Genomic DNA, 18,511 nt, shown 5'->3' on the forward strand with positions numbered 1-18,511 from the left:
ATTGGAAAAAAAACATGTTACTAGGTGAATCCATAATAAGATGTGAAACATGGAACTCCTCTAGATTCTTTTTAATAATTAACTCGTCAAATCTACGACTTGAGTCATGGACTCTATTGGGTTTAATAATATTATTATTTTAATTTTTTTTGCTAAATATATAATAACAAAATGAAAAAAAAAAAGGAACAAGGACCAGGCCTAGCGAGCTCGGGCCTATTTATTTTTTAAAAATTTATGAGTGGCAGATGACCATTTTTTATAAATAAAATAAGATAGACGACACGTCATCTATTACAGGAGATAATGTGTCTGCCAGTCCAGAATTCAGCCATCATTATGGTAATTGAAAAATTAGGCCATAAAATATTTTCTCATAAAAACATGTTTCTCAACTTATAATCACTGAAAAATACCTACTAAACACCCTACAACATCAAAATTCCATTTATCAACCCAAACAACACCAAAAACAATTTGAAACACCAAATCAAACCAGATAAGAGTTTTCTTTCTTGATCTAGATTTATTTTTTTTCAAACAACATTGAGACTCAAAACATACATCATCAAACTTTTCTTATTGAATGGAACACGTTGGTACCAAATTCAATTTTTTTCATAACGAGAATTGGTGTCAATTATGATTTTATTTTTCTTCGGCTAGAATTTGATGACTTCCTCTGTTCTCTCTTTACTACAGTGATTGAAAAATAATAAAACTAAAATTATATATCAAAAATGAATTTTACAAATCTACAGGGACAAAAATATATTATTAAAAAATTAAGAGGACCAAAATTAACTTATTTCACAAACTTTGCAATCACCACTTATTTTCTCTACATTTTTTACTTTGGATCTCTGTTTTTTTATTTTATCATCTCTTACCAATCTTACTTAAATTGGCCTTAATTTAGTTTAGAAATGACAATAAAAAAATAAAAAGACTTGGAAAAAAATAAAAACTCTATAACCAGTGAATGCACAGTGTTTGGGAGAGGATCCACCGTGCAATTTTGCACGGTGAATCTCCTTATTGTTAATAATAATTAATGAAAATTCTTAATAAGGAAAAAGGGGGCATCAATATAATTTTTATTCAATTTTTTTTTTTTTCTTCCCCCAGAATGCTTGCTTGATATTAATATGGAGCAAGCTGTTTTGGCTTTTGGGGGGTCTCCTTAAAAGAAGCAAAAGAAACACTTTTTTATTGGTGGAATGCTTTTTCCTTGAGAACAAATAGAAAACTCTCTTCTTCTTTACAGCTCTGATCACCATGTCTCTGGGTTATGCAGAAAAGCTTTCTTACATTGAAGATGTGGGCAACGTTGGAATGTCAGAATTCTTCGACTCATCTCATGTTTTGCAAGAAAAAGTAAAGCTTTTTCTATCACATTTTGTTATTATTATTGCATGGGTTTCTTTCTTTCTTCGACTTTGTTAATTGCTTCTAGTTGTTAATTGCTTATAGTGATCATCTATCTGTAAGACTGAAACTTTAGTGTTACTTTACTCGGGTTTTTTCCATAAGCTTGGAGCGCGAGCGAGCGAGCGAGTTTTGATTGTTCTATAATAGTGGTTGTTGTTCGATGGGATCTGATTTCTGGGTACTTCATTTTGTTTCAATAGAATTTAGCTTCTGTATCACTGATTTTACTCATTTTTGGTACTTATTAATCATGCAGATGTCTTTTAATCACTAGGCATCATGGTAATGTAAATGGGCAATAATGTTTGTTTATTTGTGGGGTTGAAGGATATTAAGGGAGTTTTAAAAATAAAATAAACTGATATTTTGTTTCAGATCAAATATCGCTGCAATGCGGCTCATTTGGTTTTACGTTGAATTTTGTTATTGTCTGATTGGTTTGTAAGAGGACGGAGGAATTGGAAAATGAAAAGGAAGGATTTTAGACTCGAGCAGATGCATCATTTGCTGATAGTCATTAGATTGTTGGATTTAAAGTTTCCTTTCAACTTGACATTGTCTTTTAAGCAATCAAAAAGGGGAGGGGAGGTGGATAATCTTGAGAATCCTGGAGATAACTTTTTTGTTCTTTTAAATTAGGTTTCATTATAGTGTGGCAGTCAATAGATAGACTACCGTGTTATCAGTTCATTCAATATGAGTAGATTCATTTCAAGTTTTACTTTTTATTGGATGCTATGTGTATGCATATACAGGCTTTTACCAAGCATTTGCTGATTTGGTTATGTGATAACATTTGCATTAGTTAAGTTGCTGATTTTTTGTTACCAAGCATTTGCTGATTTGGTTATGTGATAACATTTGCATTAGTTAAGTTGCTGATTTTTTGTTTTTTTTTCTCCTTTTCAAATAACAGAGCTCTTTTCATCATTACTCACATTTGCATCCATTGCTTATTTAATTTTGATTTGCTTTTTAATTGGCAGATTGAAAGACTTGCTGAGATGATACAAAAGGTTTGGACCTACAAAATTTGTTATAAATGGTGTCTATAATTTTACGTCATCCAATTGAATTCACCACTCAAAAAATTAAAGAAAAGAAAGAAAGAAAAAGAACAAGAAAAAGAAAATACCACTCCCACGATCTTCATTGTTAAAAATATTTTTGCATTTTATGTTTCTTATACTTAATGATTTGTAGATATGTTTGTCCAATCAACCCTTTAAGTTGTTTCTTTGCACTTGCAGAGCAAGCATCTAGTTGTGTTTACAGGTGCAGGAATATCAACATCTTGTGGCATACCTGATTTTCGAGGTCCCAAGGGAATTTGGACGTTACAGGTGAAAATTCTATTACTTACTTGGGAGAAATGGAATTTAATGAATCTCCTTTTCCTTTTGAGAAGAACTCTATCTAATAGTACTTTGTCCTTTACCTGAAGAACTTTGTACAAACTTATAATTACATTTTATTTCAAGGGAGAGGTAGATGGTGGGCCTTCTTCACTATTATGACCTGTGATGGAACTTAGTACTTTTTTGTGTGTATATAAATAGTTTCCTAAACTTTAGATAAATATATGAACATAAGTTGTTTCCTTTACTCATGGAATGTCTCACAAAAGCCAATGAGGAACACATCTCGATTTCCATGCCTTGTCTGGGGTGAGAACTAATCCAACAATGTTTCACTATGTGCTAGGAAATTACTTTAGTATTGAGTTCTGACAACAGGGAGTATGAAAGAGATGGCAGGGCTCCGGTCAGCTTTTTTTTAAAAAAAAAAACAAAGAAAGGAAAAGTTTTCCCTTCAATGATGACTAAAGAAATTAGAAGAAAATCTAAGCTCTAAGCACTTTTGTGAAGCTTCAGTACCTCCAAGACTTAAAAAGGTAGTTAGAAGGCAATCTAGTTGCCGCTGGAAGGCTCGCAGTCATCCAAAGCTGCCTTAGACAAACAAGAAAGGCACTAACATGAGTTTGTGTGTGCATGAGCAAGGACCGTCATGCCATCCTGTGAGGTTCATTGTAGTATGATCAAGTTATAGGAAAATTCATAGTTTGGATGTTAAAATCTTATTGGACTTCCAGCAATCTTGTTCCTTTTCCTTTTTCTTTCATTAATGGTTTATTTATCTATTAAAAATTTCATCTTTCTGGAAGCTTAGCTCAGAAGTAAACAAGCTGAGTTTTATGATTATCTATAAGTTTTATTGGGTTATTTCTTTGATTCTCATCAACTGAATGCAGCGCGAGGGAAAACCATTACCTGAAGCATCGCTACCATTTCATCGAGCAATGCCAAGCATGACACACATGGCTTTGGTTGAGCTGGAGAAGGCTGGCATTTTAAAGTTTATTATTAGCCAGGTACGGCTTTAGTGACTCATTCTTCTTTAGCAATGTGCCATATACTTTCTACCCATGGCGAATGTGTTAGCTTCCATATAAAGCCTGCTTCTAGAATAGGATGATGCAAGTCATCAAGTGCAGTTTGTGTAGGTGCCTTGGATGTGTGTGTGTTTTATTTATTTATTATTATTTTGTTGGTGAGGGGGGGTTGCTTTTTCTGAGATGGGTGTGAGAGAGATACTATCCTTTGATTCAAGTAATTTTCTTGTTGTCGGGTCAACAAAATTAGACATTTGAGATCCACAATCACTTTTCAACAGTCCCTCAGTAACTTGGTACATTGGAAATGTAACTGTTCATACTGCTATCATTTATGCTTTCTAGATTACTCGGAACCTCAATGACACCCATGATTCCTTTTGCAATAATGCTTTCCTCAACAGAATGATGCTAAAATCTATATGTTTTTTGCATCATTTTGACATTTATCTCTCAAAGAGGCCTCTGGTTATTTTACCATATAAACTAATCTGCTTGCTTTCCAGATACTGATTTGGATCACTTATTATATTCATATGCCAGAATGTCGATGGCCTCCATCTTCGGTCTGGAATACCAAGGGAGAAACTTGCTGAATTACATGGGAATTCCTTCATGGAAGTTTGCCCTTCATGTGGTGTTGAGTAAGATTCATTCCTAAAGCCACTCCTGTTCTTTTAATATTGTAATATGTATCTCTTTTTACTTTTTTTCCTTTCAATTGTTTGCATTTCAAGTATCAACACTGATTAGTGTGGTTATATAATAGTTTTTGTTTGTACAATTATCATTTCCATTTAGAAATTGCTTTCCAAATCTAAGTTTATTGTTGTTGTCAAAACTGTGAAGGTATTTTCGGGATTTTGAGGTTGAAACTATTGGGTTGAAGGAGACATCAAGACGCTGCTCTGATGTCAAATGTGGAGCAAAGCTAAAAGATACAGTTCTTGACTGGGAGGTATATTTTGTTTATTTTCTGGGTTGCTATTAGTTAAGGCTCAAGAAAAAAAAAAAAATATATATATATATATATAGATTCTTGATATCTTATCCTCAACCTTGAGGGTTGGCCAAGTTGGAAAGTGGGTAAACTCCCCTCATCAGTCAGGGTTCAATTCTGAGTCCAGGATGTGAGAATCTGTTTTGTCATGAATCCCTTAGTCCCGGGGTAGATAGATGCCTTTTGACCTCACCTGGAAGGTAGAGTTAGTTTTGGGGTGCACAAGTTGGCCGAGGATACCACCTGACCATCAAATAAAAAAATGATATCTTACCTTCTCAAACTAATCCATTTGTTTGTAATGGCATTTTAAACAAGTTGGTTAGTGGATGGTGAAGTGTAATTCAAAAGGCACTGGATTAGATGCTCAGGTGATGTGAAATATCATGTAGAAAGTTTCTGCTGCAGTTGAAAGATTGTCTTGAATGGATGGGTTAAGGTTGACTCTAGATCAATTTGTTTGAGATGAGGCATGGCACATGCATCTTGTGAAAATTGAAAGACACTGTTCTATGGTATTCAGATAGATAGACAAGGTTACAAATCCTGCTAATTCACAAAGATGATCACTGACTTTTTGATTGAATTCAGTGCTTTAATTAGGCTTTAAATAGCCCCGGGAATAAAAGTTGGATAAATTTAATCTGATGCCTTTGTTTCCACATTTTTTTTCTACAACTTAATTTTTGAACGATAACTACAATTCAATTGAAAGCACATGCTGCTGAGAATCTGTGTGTGCATGCACCAATGTGCATGTGCAGGATGCATTGCCCACAAAGGAGATGCTTCCAGCTGAGAAACACTGCAGGATGGCTGATGTTGTATTATGTTTGGGGACAAGGTAACGAGAGATTTGCTAGTTTACAGTAATGTACCTTTGTTTCTAATTTTCATTCTATTCGTTAATGGTGTGCTATTTTCTCAACATAATAAACCACTTTAATGAATCACTGACAACAGGCCTAGCCAGCTGCTTTGGATATACACTTGAAAAAAAGAAAGAAAATGCACATTAAATTCTTTCAAAATCTAAACTAGCATACCTTGGCATATATTCTCTACCGTCATACCCATTGATAAAAAAAGAAAAAAGCAGGTAGCTTCTTCGTTGGAAATTCATGTAGATTTCTCGAATTACCAAAGCATGCTAGATTGCTTCTCAATATTACATTGATTCTGTGGAAATGCATGATTGAATTGGCTGCTCCTAAGTTACAAACAATATCCTTGCATTCCTGCAACCTCCTATCAAGCTGTTCTCTCTCTCTCTCCCCCTATCTTTCTCATCTCCCTACTCTCTATGCTGCTTCAAGATTTTAACAAAACTAAAAAATTGAGTGTAAAACATTCTAAGTAGACAAAGCCATCTACGCAAGTAAGAAGGTATTGCGTATTGCTTTGTACCCCATGAAAAAGAAATTTACTATCCTTTGTGTCCATATTACAATCTCAGCTTTCAGATGGATTTCAAGCCTTAGGTTTCTTAAAGTGTCATAAATAAAGTAAAGATACCGAAAACGACACTTTTAACAAAATAATTATAACAATCCCAATAAATGTTTAAGCACAGTCATGTATCAGAGGAAAAGGAATACATAGGATCCAGTTGACACACATGCATCTAATAACTAAGTGTTAAATTTTAATGCTGGCATGTGTGATGTGAGTAACTTATGAAACTTAAACCTACTACCAGTTGTTGCTCAGTACTTTTTCCAATTGGATTACATATTCCTGAATGTTTTTTTTTAATACATCTCATTACCAACATGATTTACCCTGTGCAGTTTGCAAATCACTCCTGCATGCAATCTGCCTTTAAAATGTCTCCGAGGTGGGGGAAAGATTATAATTGTGAATCTTCAGGTATTTTCACAGTTTCTTTCTAAGGATGTATGTGTTGAAAGATTATAATTGTGAATCTTCAGGTATTTTCACAGTTTCTTTCTAAGGATGTATGTGTTTGTAACTGCAAGTGGATTGAGATTACATAGTAAACTGATACGTGGGTGGAATCATGTATTATATCACCCGCTTATTATGGATGGATCTTTATAGGTTGCCCTAAAATATTTGTTCCCAAAGCACTAGTTTTGCTAACATGAGAGGGAACCAGATTTTTGTAATAAAATTGGAAAAGGGTTCTTACCACTTATGAGCAGTAAATTTTGATCTGTTTAAGGATGACTGGTGTCATTTCGATTTGAATCCTCTTTATTTCTAATTGTTTGCTTTCCTCTTTCCTTTCAGTTAGCAATCACTTGTGTTAAATACTCATAAATGTAGCAAAACACTAACTTATAGTAGGTGACTGAAATAAGTAGATTCTCCATTTCCTAATAATTTGTTGGTGATGCTTTGAAAATTTGGCAGTCCTAAATATTGCTCCAGCTAAAAGCCTCTGAGAGAACAGTGTGGTCAGTGTTGTACTAACAGCAGATATTTTGTTGTGCCTGAGATCTTGAGCGTTCGGGTGGCATAGGAATTGCAGTAGCTTTTCTTTTTCATATACTTTTGATAGAAAATGAAATAAAAATCTAGATATATAGGATTAGGATAGCATAAAACAGAACCACCTTTGCAAAAATCAAACTACCAAGAAGGAAAGGAAATTGTGACGAGGAAATGGTTTCTGCTTGAATTCACCAAGGCATCATTAAAAGGATTTCTCTTCAAGTAGGAATTGTGATTGCAGGACCCTGCAATCACAATTATGAAATGCAATCAAAGCAATGATTTCAGGTTTGGATTTGGAGAACTTCCACGAAAAAATCTGATTGTTGCTTTATTATTTTTATCTTGGCTTTGCGGATGGAAATCGTATTGCTGGGTCAATTGACATGTTCTATTTTGCTTGAATTATTTTTGTACTGGTTTACTCTAGTGTTAATTTTGGAATCATATTGAAATTACCATATTTCCTTGTTTCTATAGCTCTGCTCTTGAACTCCGACTCTTAAGACATGGGTTCCCTCGTGGAAATCGTATTGCTGGGTCAATTGACATGTTCTCTTTTACTTGAATTATTTTTGTGCTGATTTACTCTGGTGTTAATTTTGGAATCATATTGAAATTACCATATTTCCTTGTTTCTATAGCTCTGCTCTTGAACTCCAACTCTTAAGACACAGGTTCCCTCGTGGGTATGAACATCTTTACGGTAGATGATGAATTCATGAGGGAATTAACTGTACTTTGTGATGAAAAGATAGTATCTCTTTCTTTAATCAGAAAACGCAGACACAAAGTCATAAACACGCATAGAATATTTTACTTTATCAAAGATTTATGAAAAGCATGCATAATTCATTGAGGGGACTATCACTATTGGGTTGACATGACCACAATGTCAAAGAATAACAGTAAAACAAAACTGTAATTTATTATAGTAAGGTTTGCATGTTATATATATGACTTCACATACTTTTTTCTTACCCGCTATACAGAAAACTCCGAAGGATAAGAAGGCAAGTTTGGTGATCCATGGATTTGTAGACAAGGTACCGATATTTCTGCTTACAAGTACAAAAGTGATCCTTCCTGTGATTTGCCCCCCCCCCCTTTTTTTTTCTTTTGAGATTAACTTTACATGGACCAGTTGTTGTTGTACAAGCTGGCATATAGAGGGTAATGGGTATCTACTTTCCTATTCTTTCTTTTTTTCTGTTATGTAATTTTTAAAATTTATTAGCCTTTAACACGTGTGCATAAAGTATGTGTAGATTGTAGATCAGAATTTCTCATTGTCATATAGATCCTGAAAAACTGTGTTATTTGCTATTCCAATTTAATGATTTGATCCAGAACAGGTTATTGCAGGGGTCATGAACTTGCTCAATTTGAGGATTGCTCCATATGTCAGGATTGATCTTCTTCAAGTTATCATAACTCAGTCATTGAGTTTAGGTAATCTTCTGCTGATGCACAGAGAACTACATTTAAATGTCATGTCATGCCTGTGAAACATGCATTTAATGTACTGCTATCATCCATCTATTGGACTATCCTAAATGTTAGCAATCCTTCAAGCAACAAACCCTGATGTTTTGGGCCTGGCAATCTTATTCTTTCCATAGGCTCTAGAATAAATTTTTGCTTCCATATAGTCTGGGCTTGATATCTTTTCTAAAAGACTAAATTTAGGTTTTCTATTTCTCTTTTTTAATTTCTGTTGAATGTGTTTACTACATGAGAATGAAGTTTGTCTCACTATTGTTTTGAAAGACATCAGTCTTATCGCTAGTGGCCTCATATGAGACATCTACTGGAAATTCATTTGTAGCATTTGGCAACTATTTGACGCTATGGTTTATAGATTTCTTATGTGGTGTGGCATTTGATAGATGAAAGATATGTGAACTGGAACCTCCGGGTGGCAAGTATACATGCACTGAAAGCACCGTTGCCATTCATCGAGTCCATTGAGGTGAATTTTTTTCAGAGAGCCATTCTGCTTGATGCCTTTAATCATGCTTTGCTTTTGTATGTTGCAGTGTTCTTTTTCCAAAAGTTGGGCTGCGATGGCCTTGGATAGCTGATTGTTTAAGGTTACTGTGTTAAAGTGGCAGACGCAATGCATGTTGGAGAGAACTTTTAGTTACCAAAAAAAAAACACAAAGAAGGAAGGAAAGAAAAAAAGAAAGCAAGAAACTTCAGCACTTTTCACTTAAAAATATAAAATTTATATGATGCAATGATCAGGATTTAATTAGTCTCCTTTAGTTGTTCCTGCTTTTATTAAAAGTTAACAGGGGCATTTTGTTTTCAAGAAGTCCCACTATTTTATTTATAGTTGTGGTATCCATTCCATGACCAGGGTTTGTCTGCTAGTTGCTAGCAAACTGACTAACTTTGATTTAATTTACATTACATTATTACATAGTTACTTCTTGTGCCAAGTTACACTACTTTGGTCTGATCCATCTTTGGACGAGGCAATTTCTTATTTTGTTACCAAACTACTATGCTGCTTCTAATCCTCCTGTTTTACTTGCATTTTAGGTGTCCTTCACAGATGCTCAAAAATACAAAGCGGCTGTGCTACATGACCAGCCATTTAACCTAAAAAGGTTGGTCTAATCCCATCCTGTATGTAAAGTATACTGCTCAAAAAATTGAGAACTTATCGTGAGAACATTTTGTTGAGCTGTATACTTTATTTTCTGCAAAGATGCAATTTGTTGGCCATGCTTCTGTTGCATATAAATAGGTTGAATTGTTGGCCCACAAGTGTTACTCAACCTTCTTGCCCTCACAATTCTTCTGGTTTATATATACATCAGGAGGACTGCACCAGCAGAAGCATTTGAAATCCTCTTGAAACTCAACTTCAGTGATGGATGTGGTTGTCCCTCCATCCAAATTAATGTCCCTGTCAATTTTAAGGTAAGAAGCTTAATGAAGTATGTGAGAGCTGTTTATTGGAAGTTTATACCACTCTTGCTTTGCAAATGAACAGGGGTGTAAGGAAATTCTGTCCCCTCTCTGTGCAGGTTTCAAGTGACTGCTTTAACCTTGACAAGGAGTCGGCCATACAAAATCTGAAGGAGAGGGCAATTCAAGATTTGTGCTGTGGTCAGAATGCACTGATCGAAAGAAAGGTCATTTTAGAGCCAAAAACCGAGGTTGCAAACCATGCTTTAGTAACCAACATTAAAGCTTTCAATTCTGATTCTTGGAGTAATGGTGATGTGAAACATCCAAGAGGGGTTAATGGGACCAAAACATCTCGGAAGCGATCGTTTGGTCGCAAGCGTAAATCGAGATTTTAGAGAGCAAGGCTTGTGGTCTGGATGTATAAATGTGCTTGATTACTTATAGAAAGTAGTATGATATGTAGGGACTGGGTGAATTTTGTTAGATGCGACACTCGGTCTTCCCAGCTACGAATAGGAAGGTAGCGAAACCAGTTAGATTTGACCTAGTCATGTAACCTTTTCATATCCTATACTGCTCCACAGTAGGTTTCTCAATGGCAGCTAAATATTCTCGTCTTGCAGTAGCTGGTGAAAAACTAGTTTGTAATTGCCAATCGTTTCTCTAGTTGATTCATGGTTTTCAAATGCCTATTCGGTCTAATAGCTTGTTTGGTTTTTTCGATTATTTTTTTCTGGTTTTCTTGATTTAATTGATTTTTTTGTAATTGCCAATCGTTTCTCTAGTTGATTCATGGTTTTCAAATGCCTATTCGGTCTAATAGCTTGTTTGGTATTTTTGGTTATTTTTTTCTGGTTTTCTTGATTTAATTGATTTTTTAATTTTTTCTGTTAAAAACATGATGATTTAGGATAAAAAATTAAATGAATTTTAAATCAATCAAATTTAAATTCATAGTTATTTGGATTATTGAAGATATAAAATCTAGTAATTAAATATGAGATTATTAAAAATAAAAGAAAACAATTAAGAGAAGAGAGGGATTGCAGCATGTATAGTTTTTATTAGCTACAACCCAAAAATATGAATATTTTAAGGAGAGGTTGTTTAGAGGAGAGAGAGGAGGGCTAAGAAGTATTGATTTTGAGAATCTTAAAAGTGTTATTTTAATATTTTTATTGTGTAGTATTTATTTAAAACCCAATTAATTATACATTAAAATAAATCAAATAATTTAAAGCTATTAATTATGAAAACATAAGATAAGAAAATAAAGAGTTAAATTTCTTAAATATAGTTGTTATGTCTAAGAAATGTACGGTACAAAAAAGAAAATCTCAAATAATAGGAGAGGAAAAATAAAAGGAGAAGGAAAGGTTAATTTTTTGATAACCTAAGCCCCTTGAGTTGTTGGTTTTGGGTTCAATTCACTGTGGTGGAACAATTGGCTTTTACTTCATGGGTTATGTAAAGAAATGTTTATATAGAAACAAGAACACATTGATCAATCAAGCTAGCCAAGACTGGCCATCAATCAAGGAGATTAAGAATTACTTAATCAATCAAGTTCTATATAGAACAAAAGTTTTTAGTAGATTAATCGATGGATGTTGCAGTGTATCAAGAACACTTATAATTATTTAGAACGAAACTTGTAAATAAGAACTATAAGTTATACCAGAATTCATATAAATGGTTTGTATAGGATTATGATTTTAAGTTTATATGCAATTTTATTCATGTAACAATATAAATAAACAATCCAGTGGTTGAGAATGATGCAATTTATTGCTTTCTTTTCTTTCATTAGAAGGTACATCATTTTTCACATCTTTCCTTAATAGGCTTTTATCTATCTTTATTGCTTTTTTTTCTTTATTATTTTCACTTATTTTATAGTTTCTTGGCATTATTTTTTTTCCTCTCCAGGCCTATTAAATAAGTTAAGAATTTCACATTTTGCTTGATTTGCAAGGTTGTCATCTCCTTTAGCTAGGGATTAAATTCCTAACTATATTTTCTCCTAGTTAAAACAAAAATATGAATAATATATAACATATTGATCGAAGAATCAGTGATTAATCAATATATTGACAACCATCTGTTAACGGATTAACAATTGACTAACCAATAGATTGATACATGCCTAGTAAGACTAATTGTTTAAACAATATTAGATTAGTTACATGAAAAAAAAAAAAACTAAACTAGAAAAAACATGGTTATAATGAATGATGACCAATTACTCCACGCAACTAATAGAGGTCATTCCCTAGGCTAAGAAAAATATGAAAACAATCCATAGATAAAAAAAAGCCAATGGAGCAACCTCTATCAGATATGTCACATGATGGTTCTTTATCACTTTAGTTTCTCTTATCAACAAAGAATTACACTCGGATAGAATTATGATGTTCTCATAATACTTCCACCTTTCCTAACATCATTACCTCTACCAACTTTTAGTGTGTATGTTACCATTTCTATGCTTCTAATTCAACCTCTTAGTCATCCCTTTTTGGGGCTTGATTTCATTTTCAAAAATTCAAAACAAGTTTGTTTATACTCTAATTAGATATTAGTGGATCTTTATGAAGATATGTTGTTTTATCAAAATTTAAACATATTTAATGTTGATTTAAAGCTATTTATCTAGAGATGGGAAATACAATCAACATGACTTATTATAATAATATTATGGTAGTCAATAAAACTATATAAGTTATGGTTGGTTAGCTCAATCAAATTTAAAACAAACTTAAGTAGAGTCAATCGAACATTCCTTTTATCTAGATGCATAGGAGACAAGTTCTAAGATTTAATCATTTTATTTTGTTTCATCTTTTACATTATCTTTGACAAGGTTGATGGAGGTTGAAATCTATGATAAAATATGCAAACCTCTTTGAATGGTCTAACTACAAAATAGTAGTAGTCCCTAAACAATTCTTAGAATTGAATTAGGTCATTCTCTTAACTAAACTTAGGTTTTCCTTTAACTGGTAGTAATAAAAAATTAATAAATTATTTAAGTTAATTCTATGTTAACTTAAAAAAAAAACCTTTTAAATCTATTGTCAATGGTTAATTTTGATTAAAAAAATCCAATTATAATGTTTGTCATTGTAATTCCCAAGTACCTAAGAGAAATGATGAATTAGGTGATTGATTATAAATATTTTTTTCCTTTTAGTTTGAAACCCTAAACTACTTTAATGGCCAATGCAAATAACCACTTAATAAACCATACATATCACAAATATAAATTAAAATAAAGAAATAAGTAATAGAAATAAAAACATCTTGATTTATAGTGGTTCCACTCTAACATGCACTCCATTCCTCAATTCATAGACTTAGATATTCTATTTAACCATGATAGCCTTCTTTAAGAATGAGACCTCATCTTTTTACATATAGCAATTCTTTTCACTAGTTGAAGATAATAACTCTTATGCTCACAAGCTCTCAAAATCCCACTTCCTAAATCTCAAATGGTTGAAGCCTTGATCACATTTTCACAATTTATTCACTTAAAGTTTATCTCATAAACTCACTAAATAAGTAGATTTATAAATGAAAGGCACAAGCTTTTGTGATGTACGGATTTGGCTTTAAATATTCTCAATGAATGGTGTAAGAAAAAAAAAACAAAAGAATAAGAACATTGAAAGAAAGAAAAAATCTAAACCTTTAAAGCTCGCTCAAAACATTGATCTCTTAATGAAAGTTTAGTTTCTCCATAAAAGAATGATTGAGTTATAAATAATTGAGAAAATAAGAATAATCAAGATTATTTGTGAAGAATGAATGAATTGTTACATAAAAAAAACAAGGAGCACACATGAATAAGGAAAAAGCCTCAAAAACTAAATGTTTCGATCTTTTTGTATATCTTTATCAAGACTTCTAACTAGTTAACCAAATAGACAAAAAAGAAAAAAAAGCTAGTTTATGAAACTAACTATTAGAAAGAAATAACAAGAACCTAAAAATTGATTAGCATAAAATCAACAACTTATAAGAGAAAGATTGAAAATATAGAAAAGAAATGCTTGCATATGTGCCCACCAAAGACGTTAGTCATTGTCTCGTAAATTAAGAAATTTTGTAATATATAAAGCATAAGTGAGACACTAGACAAAAAACTATAATTTTTTTTCTAAAAAAAACATTGATAGTTATAAAAAATATTCAATTATAGATTTGAAGTGATTGATTAAGCAAAATAGAACATGTGTTTAAGCAAGGGATAATGACCACTTTTCAACTAAACTTATAAACATTATTCTACTTATTGCTAACTAAATGATATATAATATGCACGTGTACTATGTTTGATGCAACTATTTAAAGCTAAATTTTAAATATTTAATAAAAAGTTTAAACAAGATATCAAAATAGCATACCTAAGTTGTTTTATCTTGAAGACTTGGTTTCCATTATCATCATCCACTTTAAGTTCTTTTGTATTCTCAATAAATATATACAAATCATTAAACTTCAAAGACTCTTTAAATATTTGAACTTGAATATGTATCTTTCAATAAAACTCTTCAAGTTCTTTTTTGTATCTTGGATAAAAATGTCTTCAAATGAATGCTCAATTCATTCTTTTTTTCTTCTTAATATATCTATAAAACATAAATACTAGAGCACAAATTAGTACCATTAATATTTGTTATCTTCAACACCATAACCATAATAATTATGAACCCATAGGGCTAATAAGTCCACTTGTTAGGAAAATATTTACATTAAGGAGTCACTTAGACCATTACATACAATGGATTACATATATAAATGAGCATTATACTTAATTCAAAAGTCTAGACTCTTGGTTATGGATCCATTCTTATGTATAAGCGTGCATTTTCCTTATTCTTAAACAATGTGCAATAGTTTTCATAACATATGCATGTATTTCAACAATCTTCCCTTCTCATATAAGTTTCATCCTTTTTTAACACTCTTTCTCCAACAAAAACATCTTTAATGTTCCAAGTTTGACAGTCACAATACAAATACCGTAATAATATTGAGAGCTCTCTATTCTTCTTAAAGCTTGGTTTATAAAGAGATCACACCTTTTACATTATGCTCCTAACTTTGAAGCGGCGTCTTATTACTATACAAATTATTTGTAGCTCTTTATCTAAGAATCCAACTAGCTTTTTATTCTATTATGAGGGATGGGGGCAACAAGCATAAGAGTCAATCTATATTATCTTTATACTTGCTCTAACCAATACTAGGCCACTGACTTCGTAAACACTTATCGTACCATTGGCTCCACTATCACTTGATAGAGAGATTGACATTCGAAAGTCACTTAGGAGTGAACATGGACTTGTATATATAAGGGTTCATATACATGAATGTACATCACATTTAACCTAAATGCTTGTACTATTATGTTATGGATCAATTTTTATATATTAGCCACTCATTTTTTTCAACCAATATATCTTAACAACCATGTATCAACCATAATTATTAAAGAGTTGATACAAGATAATTACATTATCAATACATCAACTTTATATATTTTTTTCTCAATCAAGGGTATGAACTTTAATTTTTCTCGACTTGAGAACATTATTTTTTAAAAAACTTTTAATCAAGTACCTTAATCTAATTTATGTTAATTGCTTTATTTTCTCAACTGTTCTTTTTTATAATTAATTAGGGAAAATTACAATATTGGTACACCAAGTTTTTTTTTTCAATATAGTGGAAGATTTTAACTTTTTTTTGTTTTGTTTTGGTACACAAACTTTTTCAATTTTTCCAAGCAAGTACTTCCATTAAAAAAATCCATTAATATTTTAATTTATTTTATTATCACATGCTATCCATTTATTTGGTTAAAATAAATAATATTTTAATTATATTAATAATTTATTTTAGTTTTAATTAATTGTAAAATAACTTTTAGCCTCTATTTAGATAATTTGCCATTAATTAAAAGAGTTTTTTTATATATTAAATAACTTATTTTAATTTAAAATATTTTTTTATTAAATATAATATTGTTTTAAAGGGTACTTTTACTCAAAAAAAGAGAAAAAAAACTAACATTAGAAAATAAAAATTGATGGAAGTGTTTAGTTGAAACAATAAAAAAACGTTATGTATCAAAATGAGAAAAATCAAAATCCACTCACTCAATTAAGATAGAAGTGAAAGTTGGTGTACTAACAACAAGTTAAAGTCAAAGGCCACGTCATTAAAAAATTGAGCAATTAATATAAATTAAATTTTTTTTTTGTAAAAGTAATTATATTAAAGGGAAAATTGTATAAAAGTATGATGAGCATACCCCCAAGAAGTAAAAAGGTTTGTTACTTAGGTCAAACTTACTAAAAGCAACAGGAAAAGAAAGCAAAACTTTCCATTCCTGGAGAGCCACTTATTTCTCCAAAACAAGAGATCAAAGTTATTTTTTTTCCAAGAAGTGTTATAAAAAGCTCAAAGGTACGAAAACAGACTACCTATACAAATAGTTGGTTAACTGGTTTTTGGAAAACCCATAACCGGTCGACCAATGGTTAAAATAGAAACCCAGGAAATCAAAAACCTAGAAACCAATCCACTGGTTCTTAAAAATCATAGAACCAGATGATCTACTCTGTAGAATAGTATAGGAGGTAAGAAGAACCCGGAAAGCAGCAAGAGTAATGATGCCTCATGACTCTGAGATTCGTTAGATGGACCTAAGAGCAACTAAAATCTGATACCTTGGTTTAAACTCAACTAATCGGGACCAGATAAGCTAAAAATTATCATTGCAAACATCCTTATAAGATTGGTAAAACTAGTGAAAGACTCGGTTATTCCTCTCATACCAGATGAACTAAATCATGACTAAAAAAACTAACCGAGCAAGTAAATGCATGGACTTTTTTTCAAGTGTGTGTATGCTCACTGATGCAGATGTCGCCATGTCATAGAAAGCTAGCCTAATAGGGTCCTGCTCGTGATATCACCCCAAACTGCAGCAAAAAAAGGGTACTAAAAGAACAAATGGTCATGTGTCTTAACCTGCGACCCATGAAGGATGCACATCAAAGATGGAATGATATGAAAAAAGCATGCAGTCTGTCCATAGTTTGAAGATAACCCATATAAGTATGTTAAAGGATAAATGAATGCCTCATAATAAATCTTGAGAATCAGAGTAGATGGTGCATAGAGTATATGGGTCTAGAATTTCTAAGAATCTCTCATGCTAAGTCAATGGAGAATCTCCCTGAAGAATGACATTTCCATACATAATGGTCTGGTAAGGCACTCTTGGGGTGAAAATAAATTGAGTCCCAAGTAGGTTGATGCTTCGGATTACCAGATGGAAAGGCCCAATTACCCTCCTTAATGATGCTGAGAACATGGCATCCCAGGATAGCCCAGTAGAGGTTAGCATCTTAAAAGGAAAGAGGTCGTAGAACTGTTGCCCATCTGGTAACCAATGGTTTAACCGCAAATTAATAGTTTTTTCATCACCAATACAAGAGACAAACTTTCCTCTACACCAATCTTTGCTGAGAAGAATCTTCTTTCATGACCAAGAAGACACTGAAGGAAGCCTGACATGCAAGAAAGATCTACCTCTAAACAGAATATTGTGGACCCATCCCAACAAAACTGATGATCTCTCTGAATGGAGTCTCCAAACGTACTTGAGAATCTGCTCTATTCCAAGTCCGAACACTCTTAATTCCCAGGTCATTCTCTTTCAAGGGATAACAAATAGAAGCCCATTTGACCTTAGCCCTCAAGTGGAAGAGAGAACATTCTTTTCAAAGAAAGACATCCAAAATACCCTCAATCCTTTTAATAAAAAAAGCAAAAAAGAATACACATGGAGGACCAATAAACATAAAGTTTTAAAAAATCAACGCACTTGAAAAAATATATATTAAATTAATGTTAGAAATAATATAATTATCCTATGTTAACACTACACACATGCACACTACACACATGTGCATGTCACATGTTTTGAGTATGGAAATCTTAGTTTAACTAATAAAAAGATCTTATTAAATCTCCAATTTTATTTAGAGAGGGAGTACTAACATCAAATAATTTATAGAAAGACTTATTTATGCTTTGACCACTAGTTAAAAGAGATTTATACAATCTATCCTAATGTGAAATTTAAATTTGATTTACTTGGAAATATGAATTTTTGATGGTACAATTCCTAAATTAGTGTTTTTAGATGAAGGATAAAATTCATCTTTCATTCAATGCTTTTGTTAGTATTTTTTATTAATCATTATTCTCATGTCCAATTAATATCAATA

The 18,511-nt window shown here is 32.2% G+C and overlaps 1 protein-coding gene across 1 annotated transcript; it reads left to right on the forward strand.

Annotated features, from left to right (window-relative positions):
• Window positions 1–1,113: 1,113 nt before the first annotated feature.
• LOC7485113 (NAD-dependent protein deacetylase SRT1) lies at window positions 1,114–10,892 on the forward strand. Its single transcript, XM_024593972.2, has 14 exons — window positions 1,114–1,377; window positions 2,418–2,447; window positions 2,682–2,774; window positions 3,683–3,802; window positions 4,367–4,467; window positions 4,673–4,781; window positions 5,588–5,667; window positions 6,614–6,692; window positions 8,273–8,326; window positions 8,636–8,732; window positions 9,170–9,252; window positions 9,828–9,895; window positions 10,109–10,211; window positions 10,319–10,892. Exons 1-14 carry the CDS (start codon window positions 1,279–1,281, stop codon window positions 10,595–10,597), a joined length of 1,395 nt encoding a protein of 464 aa, XP_024449740.1. The 5' UTR covers window positions 1,114–1,278; the 3' UTR covers window positions 10,598–10,892.
• Window positions 10,893–18,511: the final 7,619 nt, after the last annotated feature.

Source organism: Populus trichocarpa, chromosome 1 (genome assembly GCF_000002775.5).
Source record: "Populus trichocarpa isolate Nisqually-1 chromosome 1, P.trichocarpa_v4.1, whole genome shotgun sequence".
NCBI classification, from domain to species: domain Eukaryota; kingdom Viridiplantae; phylum Streptophyta; class Magnoliopsida; order Malpighiales; family Salicaceae; genus Populus; species Populus trichocarpa.